Source organism: Ostrea edulis, chromosome 1, assembly GCF_947568905.1.
Source record: "Ostrea edulis chromosome 1, xbOstEdul1.1, whole genome shotgun sequence".
Lineage (NCBI taxonomy): Eukaryota > Metazoa > Mollusca > Bivalvia > Ostreida > Ostreidae > Ostrea > Ostrea edulis.
In genome coordinates this window covers 39,914,806-39,927,738 of record NC_079164.1, presented here as the reverse complement: position 1 = coordinate 39,927,738, position 12,933 = coordinate 39,914,806, and the positions used below count along the sequence as shown (strand labels likewise).

General features: G+C 35.3%; 2 protein-coding genes across 5 annotated transcripts in view; both read left to right on the top strand.

Moving 5' to 3' along the window:
- The window catches only part of LOC125663534 (protein draper-like), a 46,904-nt gene extending 41,193 nt beyond the window's left edge, over positions 1 to 5,711 (top strand). For both annotated transcript variants that reach the window (XM_056148475.1, XM_056148474.1), the window contains exon 7: positions 2,762 to 5,711. In XM_056148475.1, the coding sequence (XP_056004450.1) occupies positions 2,762 to 3,081 (320 nt within the window). In that variant the 3' untranslated portion in view covers positions 3,082 to 5,711. The remainder of the gene's footprint in view (positions 1 to 2,761) is intronic.
- A 3,411-nt stretch (positions 5,712 to 9,122) lies between these two features.
- LOC125667806 (uncharacterized) lies at positions 9,123 to 10,844 on the top strand. Of its 3 annotated transcripts, XM_056148464.1 has the most exons (3): positions 9,150 to 9,327; positions 9,637 to 9,782; positions 10,275 to 10,844. In XM_056148464.1, the coding sequence occupies exons 2-3, from the start codon at positions 9,639 to 9,641 to the stop codon at positions 10,818 to 10,820; spliced, it is 690 nt and encodes a 229-aa protein (XP_056004439.1). In that variant the 5' UTR covers positions 9,150 to 9,327; positions 9,637 to 9,638; the 3' UTR covers positions 10,821 to 10,844. The 3 variants fall into 3 exon arrangements, 2 of the variants coding, with proteins under 2 accessions (XP_056004439.1, XP_048757423.2); XR_007367350.2 differs by having other exon boundaries at positions 9,123 to 9,868; XM_048901466.2 differs by having other exon boundaries at positions 9,151 to 9,782.
- Positions 10,845 to 12,933: the final 2,089 nt, after the last annotated feature.

Here is a 12,933-nt window from a genome sequence, read left to right as displayed (position 1 = left end):
TATGGCACACACTTGCTACATTTGTTTGATCCGCGCACTGGCGGAAATATACGAGTACGTAACCACATTTTGTGTGACGCAGTCCTCAGAGGAAGTGACGCATTGTAGTAAACAAAGGAGGCAGGACAGGCCTTTATGTGTGCAGACAATAATGAATCATGGTATGTACTTGAATAACAGCTGGTACAGCATTGCTTAGGTTTGTAGGATGCTCTACGTCTCCCCGCACTAAATCTGTTAACTCGTAGAGATACCGCCTGGGCAAACGATACCTCTCGACTACCTCAACATCACTGTGGTAGTCCAACGGATTATTTCTATCGCGAAACACCCGCAACGCACGTTTTTTATGAGTCTCATTCATAACATTAAACATTAGAAATGCAGCCATGTTGAATTATTTTAATAACCATAGTAACAAAGATTTTATGGAGCACTTACGACAAAACTTGGGACATAGGGTCGCCCCCGGGCGGTCGTAGACTTAAGGCCGAATTTCATCGTAACTCGTAAATCCTAAATCTTTGTAAAACGGTCTCACATCGTAAGTTCTGTCTTACGACTAATTTTAAGACTTACGACCTTTTGTAAAACGGGCCCCTGGACTCTTACAGTTTGCATCGTATCTGAATCAGTCACGTCACGTTTATGGGAGTGAAAATGTATGCTAAAATTGTACTGTTGTTTAAAACCCCATGGGACTTAACGGTCATCTGAGTACTCTGCATCAAAGCTCATGACTTGTGTGCATGAAATAAAAAAAATCATTTATACAAAATATTTCTAAACTAGGGATTAATCAAATATTACTCGGTCGAAAAAATGTTAGCCTGTTCAAATATCATGTAAGCCATTAATCAGGTTACTATTTTGAGTCACCAAATATTGTCATACTGATATGTGCGTATAAATATCCAAAGGTCTAAAGGATTTGTTGACAGATTCAACTTGACTATCTTCAAAGTAGACTCCCATGTGATTATGATAATCACCGCCCAGTTTATATGCCATATCTCCTCGAAAGTTCCCCATCAGTATCAATTATGAAGAAAAAATCTAATTAAACTGGGGGGGAGGGGGGGGGGTCTGATAATTCTACGTACTCTACGCTAGCGAGTACAACGTTTCCATTCATAATCAAAATGACATACCGTCTCACAAGTACTCATTAGAATAATACAAACAGTCTATCATCTTGAAGTTCATAAGCAAAGAAGGGTTTCAAAGATATGCATTTTCAATTTATGGCTAACTTATCCTCCATGAGGGACTGAAACACTAAATTTATGGGTCATGAATTTCACATTTGTGGTAGATGGCTCATTGTTTATTATAACAATGCAAACAGTTTGACTGCTTGTTATCCAGGAATAAATATTTTAGTATATTACATTAATTTTGAAGGTTTTGACCCTCATTCCCAAGGGAGACAGGGTCAATGAAATCTACAATTTTTATTTCTTTTTACCCATAGCTGCTTTATACCAAAATTGGTTAGAATTGGTTTAGCCTTTCACGAAAAGAAGCTGAAAATGTTCAAAAGTTTACGACCGACAAACGACTATGGACAAAAACAGACAGGAATTGGGCACTTGAGTTATTCAGGTGAATCAAAAGTAGATAATGGCATTGACCCATTAAGTGTCTTTGTTTTTGTGAAATGATTTAAGGGGGCTATATTTTAGAGAAGGACATATGACATTATAGGTGATATTTTCAAATACCGGTAAGATGAATGTTTACAGATTTTAACTGTCTACAAAAGTTGGTAGGATATGACATTGTTATGGAAAATAAAAGGTGAAAATAACGTAAAGTGATCAATCTCATAACTCCTATAAGCAATGCAAAATAGAGAGTTGGACAAACACGGATCCCTGGATATACCAGAGGTGGGATCAGGTGCCTAGGAGGAGTAAACATCCCCTGTATGAAACAGAAGTGGATGAATCTATGATGTCTTTTATTTCGAGTTCACAGGGATACATCGAATCGACATATGAATGAAAATTAGCACTGTTAATAGATAAAACGTCGTTGATATATCTAAATATCGAATTGAAGGCCACAGCGAGAGATTTTTTCTTCTCACGTGGAAGATTTTGAATAAATTCTGCTTCATAGGAATGTAAAAATAGGTCAGCTAACAATGGAGCTAAATTCGTGCCCATAAGAATTCCGACAGACTGTTGGAAGATCTGATCACCAAAGACTACAAAGATGTTAACGAGTAACTGCAGCATATTTTTAATTTCAACTTCAGAATACTTGTGCGTGGAATCAGTGTTGTTTAAGAAAGTAAGTTTTGGATGACTAATCACTAGATATGAATATATTCGTTTTTGTTGAGGAAGCAACTGTCTATAATGTCAAAAAGTCTAGTCTTAAATTTAACGTGAGGAATGGTCGTTTAAAATTTTGAAAAGTAAAACGTTTTGATGTTGTTGATTTGAGGAAAGTTTTTCGATTTCAAGTTTACTAAAAGTTATTCAGAATATTTTACAATCCATATTTGATATACACCACTTCTGGCATATGTAGTATCACAGAACGTTTGAGGTTTCTCCTTCACAGAAGTTAATATTTTCATGGAGTGCAAAGACAGAGGCTTGGTAGAACACTTATTAGATCAAGCAATGTATCTTTGTAAGGGTTTTTATGAAGTTTAAGAATGCAGTATAGGTACGTTAACTCATATTCATCCGACCTATTGACTGCGATATTAAATGTGTCTTAACATGTGTCATCCATCTCTTCATAGAGATACGGGAACTGGGAGATATTCCAGAGTTACACATCGATGGACCCTCCTCTTCTAGTGCTTTACAGACTCCGCGGACTGGAGAGCGTCAACCGGAAGACACATATGCTCACACGGCATTTGGGATTTACAACCATGTAAGTCTGAGAGTACAATACAGCAAAGAATCTGTTTATGATACAGGGAAAAGACCGGATACAGATGAATCTCCACCATGTCCGGGACTACCTCCGGATACGATCTTTGAACAAGACGAGGAACCAGTTCATGACACACAAAAAGATAGTCAATCAGAATCTGATGATTCAGAAAACGAGTAATTTGATGTGAGTTACACAGGGCAAGTGTTATGTAATGTAAAGGAATCATCTGGACACAAATCTTCGTTGATATCAAATTCGAATGTGGATGATGAAGACGTTTCTGATTATGTTAACTGGGAAAGTGCTCAACAGGATTTTTTTTATAGTAATGAGGTGTATTCTTGCAATGAAGACGTAATGTTGAATAAACAGCATTTAGGTGGGAATTCCAGTGAATGAATTTGTAATTGAAAACTCTAAGATAAAAATAAGTTAAAAATTTGAAAGAATAGAAGATAAATCTAATGAAGTGGACATACTCCGTCTGTAATGATATATTTATTATTAAAGATGGGTGGTGTTACGGAAATTATTTGTATATGTACTGCAATTATTGTTTATTTTTCTTGTCAGGATGTCATAAATGAAGTAAATAGTTTTTAAGGTAGGATGATGCACCTGATGATTTTTCCTGTACCAATTCCTCATATATAAATAGAAACATCTGCAATAACCCTATTTGTCGTTTAATTTTCAAATTTTTGTAATTCATATTTTAAAGATAATTGAATTTCATCAATTTTGAATTCCATACTCCAGAACTCCTCATTTTGTCTTTTGAGTAATCTCGGCTGAGATTCGACTTGGCTGAATATTTGGACTGACGCCTTCACCGAATCGCGGAGCAGTCCTTCATAATTCATGTCTGGAAATTTACTTTCAGCTTCGGCCGGTTCTAGCAATTAATATGCACTTAGGTGACACGGCTATTCACTTCAAATAAGTTGCTTGACTATTAAACCAAATCTGTATCACTATAAATGCTGCATTACTTAACGTCAAAGTATGTAAATTGCATAAAATAAACTATCAATAAATTTTCCGTTCAAATGATGAGTTCCATGGCGCAATATTTTAACTCGCAAAATTGAAGACTTCCAATAGTTCGTTTTTTAACTTAGCGATTTACAAGGCGGTACGTGGAGATAGATTGTATCAGCAACTAGACAATACAGACTATAACAACTCTTCAATTTCAGGAGATAAAATATTGTGCCATGGAAGTTATCATTCAAACAGAAAATTTAGTGACTCTTTTCATTTTAGGATTTTCATATCTAAACAGTAAGCAATGCACAATTAATAGTGATAGAAAGTTAGTTTAACAGTCAAATCACTTATTTGAAGCGAACAGTAGTGTCACCCAAGTGCACATTAAAACAAAATAAAACGAAGCCCACATATTGAATTAAAATGGATGAGTGTTAACACGCAAATAAATACTACACACAGTGATACACACAGACACAAAATACTACATACAGCAAAACACTCAAATATATACTACACATAGAGCAATGTACACAGATAATTAGATTTAATTAATTGATACACTTTAATGGTGTTTCCGTCATACATCTTACAGCATCTTCAAGTTAATAATAGGATAAAGATACTTACTTTGATTTATTACCTAGGGAAATTAAAAATAGAAATAACATTCAATTCACATGCAAAATAAAAGCTCATATATGAAAATATCGAAACTTGCAAAATCTTACTTATGAAATGACTGATAATTTGGCAACAACTGATTTCTTTTTGGTCGCTGGTATTTCCATGTGAATCATTTTTTCCCCTGAATTACAATATATGAAATGTTTGTTAATGTCTTTACACATTATGTTTACCTGCAATTTTCATCTGCAGACTGCATCATTACTGCATGTTTCATTAGCAACTGCTTCAAATGCAACTCATATGTTTCCTTTAAGGTAGAATGGAATATGCTAGGAAAGTTTGAAACAGCCTGTATATTATTTACAGTGTACACTCTCTCCAATACCGCAGCAAATCATACATTGAATTGATGGTTAAATATTTAATGTATACATTAATACTACATACATGTACATTTCAGTTACACTTCAATATATTTCCTGTAAATTCCATAAACAAATGATTTTGAAATAAAATTTTAATTGGATGTAAACAATTCCTTTACCTAGTTCTTCCTCAAAAATGTCAAGTTCAACAATTTACATCCCTTCCTCATACTGTTATTATGCAAATAGCCCTTTAAAGTCATCATGCACATCTTCATCTACATCAGACTGATTCATCTTCATCACAGGCTCACAATCTGACACAGAGGTAAATGTGGTGCAGTCTACTTAATGGAAACTTTTAGTGACTGTAATATTCAATTTTATATGATTTTGTATTTTAGGTAACTATTTACCTGATTTAGATGGTATGTCATTAAACTTGAATATAAGTGGTCAGGACCAATGAAACAGGGTGTATTGACATGTAACACCCTAATCTATCATGGCATTCTCTCTTTCCTTTTAAAACATAAGCAGAATTGAAATTCATATACATGCATGTACAAAATATATCTTTAAAAAAAAACAAAAAAACACCATACCACTATTTCATACAAAGTACTTTCAATAGCCTAATAAAGATAAGGTTGCAGGCATACATGTAACATTATATACATGTATGTAATCCTTTCCTTACACGTGATACATGTATGTATATTTTAAAAATCCAATTAATTCAGTAATGATATTGATGATAACCATTAGTTTATTCTATATATAATAAAATGTTTGCTTGAAATACACGGCATTATGAACTCATGTGAACTTACTTTCGTTCCTTGACCGGTCGCAGTACCTCAATGGTAGAGCGCTCGCTTCGTAACGTAGAGGTCATGAGTTCAAGCCCTGCTGATACCATGGTATCGTCAAACATTCAAGATGTATACTTTTGGCAGTTTGATATATTACTCCTTCACCAAATGCTCGGCATTTAGAAGCGAAAATCACGGGTCTTTAGAATATGACCTTAAAAGCGGAGGTCCCGTGTCACATTGGCAGACATTGGTATGCAACTTAGCACTAGGCCTATGGTTCTTCACGTTTTCCCTGAGCTTCTAACCTAGACTAACTGTATCATTGTTTATGAACAAGTCATTTTGGCGCTCGTATCTCCTTTAAATTCTTGAGAGAGACGTTAAGCAAGATACAATCAATCCGTTAAACATCTTTCATTCAAAAAAGCGTTAAAATGAACTTCAACTAAATTTACCTTCATGAAAAGAAGAGTGGGTCTCAGACTTCCAGTTACAAAGCGAACGCTATACCACTGAGTTACCTCGACCGCACCACGTGCCAGGAGCTAAATTCATTTGATTTTCCCAACATCGGACAAAAAAAAAAATTATGAATTCCCAAATTGATACGATAGGTTATTATTGTTTGACTATTGAATGAAAGATGATGTCTCTAATTACTTTCGAGAAAGCCTTGCACTCTAGCTGCTGTAAGATGGTTGATTGGTTGATGGAATACTGTTTAACGTCTCTCTCGAGAATATTTCACTCATATGGAGACGTCACCATTGCCGGTGAAGGGCTGCAAAATTTAGGCCTATGCTCAGCGCTTATGGCAGGGAGGGATCTTTATCGTTCCACACCTGCTGTGACACAGGACCTCGGTTGTTGCGGTTTCATCCGAAGGACCGCCCCATATAGTCGCCTTCTACGACCAGCAAGGGGTACCGAGGATCTATTCTAACCTGGATCCCCACGGGATGCTGTAAGATGGATGGTCAACCTGCACTGGTATCGTTTCATAAGCTCTAGTAGCTGGTGTCGATGTTTTGAATAATTCAATATTTAATTTCAATTCTAACACAGAATTTGATTGGCTGAACATGCTGAAAAAATATTGTATAAACTAACTTGCTATGGGAAAACGCCCCTGAAAACAATGATATGGAACTACACTTTAGCATTACTTCCTGTTTACATTAGAGACCAAAATAAAACAAGGATAAAATGATAAAAAGTACACAAATTTCCTGTAAAAATGATTTTCGTGATATTTCCATCTCTCTAAGATAAAACACACATTGATAATATTTTTGAATACTTGAGGCAGATAAGAAAGAACTATACGGACTTTTAATTTATTGGGTATTACGTAAGATGTGAGTGTTAGGATATAAATAGGGACAACCTGAATCAAATATTTGAAGATTTTGAGAGGGTTTTAAATCGCATTAAACATAAAAATCCCGCTGCAAGAACAAAATAAGAGATAAACGATTCAGGGCTGTAAGTGCAACTGAAGTCTGTCAGAGATTGACCAAGCTCTCGACAAAATGCAAAATGACAAACTTCACAAGACTTTACACTGCTCTGTTTTGTTGTTTTTTGTTCACTTTTACATGAAAGGTGATCAGTAACGAACAGTGATCAATCTCATAACTCCTATATGCAATACAAAATAGGGAGTTGAACAAACACAGACCCCTGGATATACCAGAGATGGGAACATGTGTCTAAGAAGAGTAAGCATCCCCTGTCGACCGGTCACACATAAATATATATTATATCTGTTTATAACAATGCACTGAAATAAATAGAGTCAACGTTCGTGTCTGTTTCCACATTCCGAGGTCCATGTGAACCAGTTGCGTAGTTCATGTTTCCTCAAAGAGGTTTATAGTAACGTATGGCGATGTGTCTCTTGTATCGGAATGTCGTCCTTTGGTATACTTATACATTGGATCTATAATATAAATGTGACTTCAAGAATACATACTCCTAGGCACCTAATCCCACCTGTGGTGTGTCCAGGGGGTCCGTGTTTGCCCAACTATCTATTTTGTATTGCTTGTGGGAGTTATGAGATTGATGACTTCGTTATCTTCACCTTTCATACTGTATCATTACACACCAGTTTACCATTAACATACACTATATACATTTGATTACTGTTAGATTGATATTTTGGATTTACATTTTACAACTACCTCTAAATATCACATAATTTGCCTTACGACGTATATACACTGTACACTGTACTACACAACAAAAGTTACGCATACATGTATGTGGACACGTAACTTGACCATTGCAAAGCATTACTCATATTCACTCATTACTTTAAGGTAAGGTTTGCAACAACAGGGATATAACTCTTGTTATTATTATATAGCTAATAAATAGTCCATTATAAAATCTGCGTAAAATCTAGAGAATGTTAGCGTCAATATCCTGAGAATTTATTGAATGTTAACTTTGCATTGCGTAAATATTGTGTGTGCCCGAAACATTCCGAGTATGAGCGTTCAATATTGACGTTACCGTAACGACGTAAACAAGGCAAACGACGGTCCTCCGAATCTGACAGAGCCGGTATTTGATATCATATTCATTCATTTAAACAAAATGTTTTACTGTATATAAATTATGATATCCCTATTCACTAAATCAGTTTGTTTCATGCATTAATAACGTGTTTAATATTGAACTGTTAAGAAATGCATGCTGATATTGCACACCTTTAACTTCTAAAGATGCCAATATTGATGAATCCTCGTCTATTTTGGAGTATTGTGAGTGACAAGGGATATAATTTAACAACTAAATACTTTAGCTATATAATAAAAGGGTTATAGATTCACCATTATAAGTTCAATAACCCTATACTATACCTCAGTGCACTTCGCGCTTTATGACGTTATAATGAAAAAATGCGTTACTTCATAGTTGTTTCGTGGGAAAATGTCAATATTTACTTGTGATCTACTAAAAAGTGTAAAGCGGCTTATGTGTAAATCTCTATGACTAAATAATAATAATGTTTCTCAATTGATCATTTATAAATCATTTTCTTTGATATTATAAAAGTCTACAATTTTTTATATATAGATATGTAGTATGCGCTACGGTTAATTTCCAATAAAATTATGATCATGTAATCTTTGCGAATCTTGCTAGGGAAAGTAGGATTTATTTTTATGCTGTTGTAATCAATCATTGTTTGTAAATAGTATCCTCAAAGACAAGGTTCGACATTAACGAAGCTAGGAATTTTTATTCCCAAGCATTTAAAAAAAAAATAAACCTGACAATGCTCTCTAATTACATGGACTTTTTATTTCAATGCTAAGACATCTACAGTGAGGTTGCCTATATAGAATCGTCTCCATTACCGAATCACATTAAAGTATTAGTTCCATATTTTCCTGATTCGAAGTCCAATACATAGTATAAAGTATCCTGTCATAAAGAGTTATTCTTCCTAACATCAATTATCATTAAAAAATTATTTTCAACTTGTTCATTATCATAATTTCACGTAAAACAACATCAAGCATTGTCGTGACGTAGATTAGAAACACCGTGTGAAGCAGACAACTTTCACTTTTCCATCAAATTTCGCCGGGAACGATACAATGCAGGTAAGTAAAATTGTTACAGATGTTTGGTAGAAATACTCATCTAAAACCTATAAAAACATCATCTTGTTGGGAAATCAGATTATAATTATATTAGATATAAAGTTGCAGGTCGCTAGGTTTCCTATATCGAATCACTGCTTCTGACGGTAGTGATATATTTTGAGTGAAAGGGATCTTGTCAAAATTTATTTTTCAAATTCGATTTCCGTATATTTAGTTGAAATAAAAAAGAAACACAAGTGAAAACATGCTATCTCAATCATTTGCATCAATTCTCTTTCAACATTACATAATTATTTGGATTTTCAGATATGCCCCCAAAAAAACTGAAAACTAAAACTGGTGGAAATACACCTACTCAAAAATCAGCAGCAAACATTGCTAGGAAATATAAAGCATGTGGAAAGAGAATGTCCCCAAAGAGAAGAGAGAGAGTCCGAAGAGCATTATATAATGTAAGTACAAATGAACAGTCAATCAAGAAAGTGGTGTTGGAATTCCTCTATTCATTTCTATACCAACCGGTCACATTGGACAATAGGTAAACGTCATCCTTCAGAATCACTCAGTATGATTTACGGAATAGAAGAAGCTTTGAATTCGTTAACTATAACAGTTGAATGCACACAGAATGTTTATCTCATGTAATTGATGTGAATGAAAACTTTGTGTGCCCAAAAAATTACAGGATTTAACTGAATGTTCATTTTTGTGATTTTATACTCCACTAGTGTACATCTGCACGTAAATAACAAGGAATCGACAACAACAATACATGTATATATTATAATGTGTAAATTGCCAAACTTTATACTGTAAGTGAGACTACCATGACATATAATGTGTTTTTCTGTAACAAATCTTCTATATAATATACACCCTATCCTACTACTCTTTTACATTTTGAATTTACCTCAAGTTTTTTTCTTCTTTTTTTTTTTTTTTAGCCTGCTGTGGATGGTGAAATCGCGCATGTTGAGCAATCCAGCAGTTTAGCTTCTACGAAAATTATCATTGACAAATGTGTTGTGAAAGGCTATCATGTGTTTAAAATTCGTCCCCCATATACCCCTCCTCCAACTCGATTAATTGTTGACCGAGAATATTCAAACATAAAAGACAGCAATGCTTGTTTGGTGTGGCTTCCACCATTGAATAATTTCCCCCCAAATATTCATAATGACATTACAGATGAAAAACGTCAGCTGAAAGTTAGTGACATAGCTGGGCTACCTATTGGACATGTACCAAAATGCCTATCTGCACATTTTCGTAACATTTTGGATAATGGCGGCGAAATATTTGCCGAGGTGACAGGACAGCCAGTAGTAAGTTTTCCTCCATGGCCCGAGCCAAATGAGGAAGGGGGCGGTGTTGTGCTTCCCTGCAAATACATACTTGAAAATGTGAATGCTTCAACTTTATTTGATAAATTGAAGACAATTTTGTCTCAATTAAAAGAGGGGGATGCGATGAAATTGTATACTTTATAGATGATAAACAGCCTCTGAACTTGACTTATAGATATGTCAGTTTTTTTGTACAATGCAAGGTGAAGATAACGAACAGTGGTCAATCTCATAACTCCTATAAGCAATAGGACGGAACATATATCGAGCGACAAGTATCCTCGGGGACAGACTGTCCACCAGCAGAGATACAAACTCGATGGTTAAATGCAAGGTGAAGATAACGAACAGTGATCAATTTCGTACATAAATTATCTAGTATTCTATTTCTCGATATTATTCAGGGAGCTCACTAGTTTTGAGGACGGGGTTCTTTTAGAATGAGAAATTTATTGAATTATTTGTTTAGATTGAAGAATGTTTAATTAACATACAATCAGCCAGGTTTTTGTTTTAATAGCAGAGGACCTTTTCTGTGTTTTTGACAGTAGTTATCATTTTAGAAATATATCTGGCAACATTGTCTCGAAATTGAGAAATTTTGGGAATTGTTTGCAAATTTTCTCCAATGAAAGGGGTCCTTTTAAATGGGATTCATTTTAAAATGATTGACAGCTGGGCTATCCCAGTATAGGCTATATGTAAATTTGCATTTCTTGAATAAATGTTTAAGGTGAATTAGACTGACTTTAAAGTAATTTAATTTTACAAACACACACGGGGTAATTGTGATTTATTAAACCTTTTATGGATATATGGTAATTTTTTTTAAATTGTCATGTAGCCCGTTTTCGTTTTCAGCTGCATTACCCGATATTCTTTTTTAAATTTCCATATATTGACGGGTAAAATATTGAATGATTCATGTTAAGGTCACACAAAAGAATATTTGTGTCATCATTTCTTTCTTCGTGTTTATTACGACATAAAAATGCATGTTGACATTGTCCCTAACAAAAATGCTCAGCTGTAAATCACGTGATTCGGTAATGGAGAAAATGATCCGGTAAAGGCGACTACTGTGCTCATTAACAAACAACAATAATTCCTATTTATTAAGTGCTTATTGAGAAATGATATATACAATAGTTTAAGTTATATATGGTACCACTATTCATGTTATAATCGACGCTAAACCACGAAGTGATCCGTTATAGGCAACCTCTCTGTACTGATAGAGCGATTTATCGCATGAACTTTGAAATGTAGAAAACACGACTGATATGATCGCGTAAGAATAAAAAAGGGTCTTCTCTAGTATATATTAACATAGTCTTAATCATGTCTGAGGAACATCTGCATAACGTCGACATAAAACAAATTTTATCAGTGTCATATTTACTATCTTTACGTTAACCCCCCCCCCCCTTTTAGATCCACCACTGGCCGGGCTTTATAGTGTCGCGAAGGTTACAGTTGTATGTTCAACTATATAAACAAACATCAACCAAGGGAATTTATTTCAAAGATGTAATATATAAGACAGGTTCGGGGTAAAGTAGCAATGATTGATTGTATTTTGCTTAACGTCTCACTCGAAAACTTCACTCATATGGAGAGGTCAACAAGACCGGTGAAGGGCTTCAATTTTAGGCCTATGCCCGGCGCTTACGGCCATTGAGCAGTGAGGGTTCTTTAGCGTGCCACACCTACTGTGACACGGGTCATCCGTTTTTAAGGTCATCTCCGAGGACCCGTGACATTCACACCTGATGCGGAGCGTTTGGCGATGGAACTGTCACTACCTGGTTTAACGACTTACATGTAGGTATGTCGCGGCCGGGATTCGAACCCCGGGCCTTCCGCATGCGGGGCGAACGCTCTTACCTCTCGGGCACCGCGGCGGTTATGTAGCAAAGAATTGACGACGAAGCAGGACCGTGGAAAACCCGCTGGGATATTGAAAATATTGTATTGTATTTAGAAGAAAACCACCCTCAACATCTTAATTTCTAATAAATGTGATACTACAATACTTGACAATTATATATATAAATGTCATTTATCATTTTTGGGCTGATTGATTGATTGATTGAATATTGTTTAACGTTCCTCTCGAGAATAGTTCACTCATATGGAGATGTCACCACTGTCGGTGAAGGGCTGCACAATTTAGGCCTATGCTCGGCGCTTATGGCCATTGAGCAGGGAGGGATCTTATCGTGCCACACCTGCGGTGACACGGGACCTCGCTTTT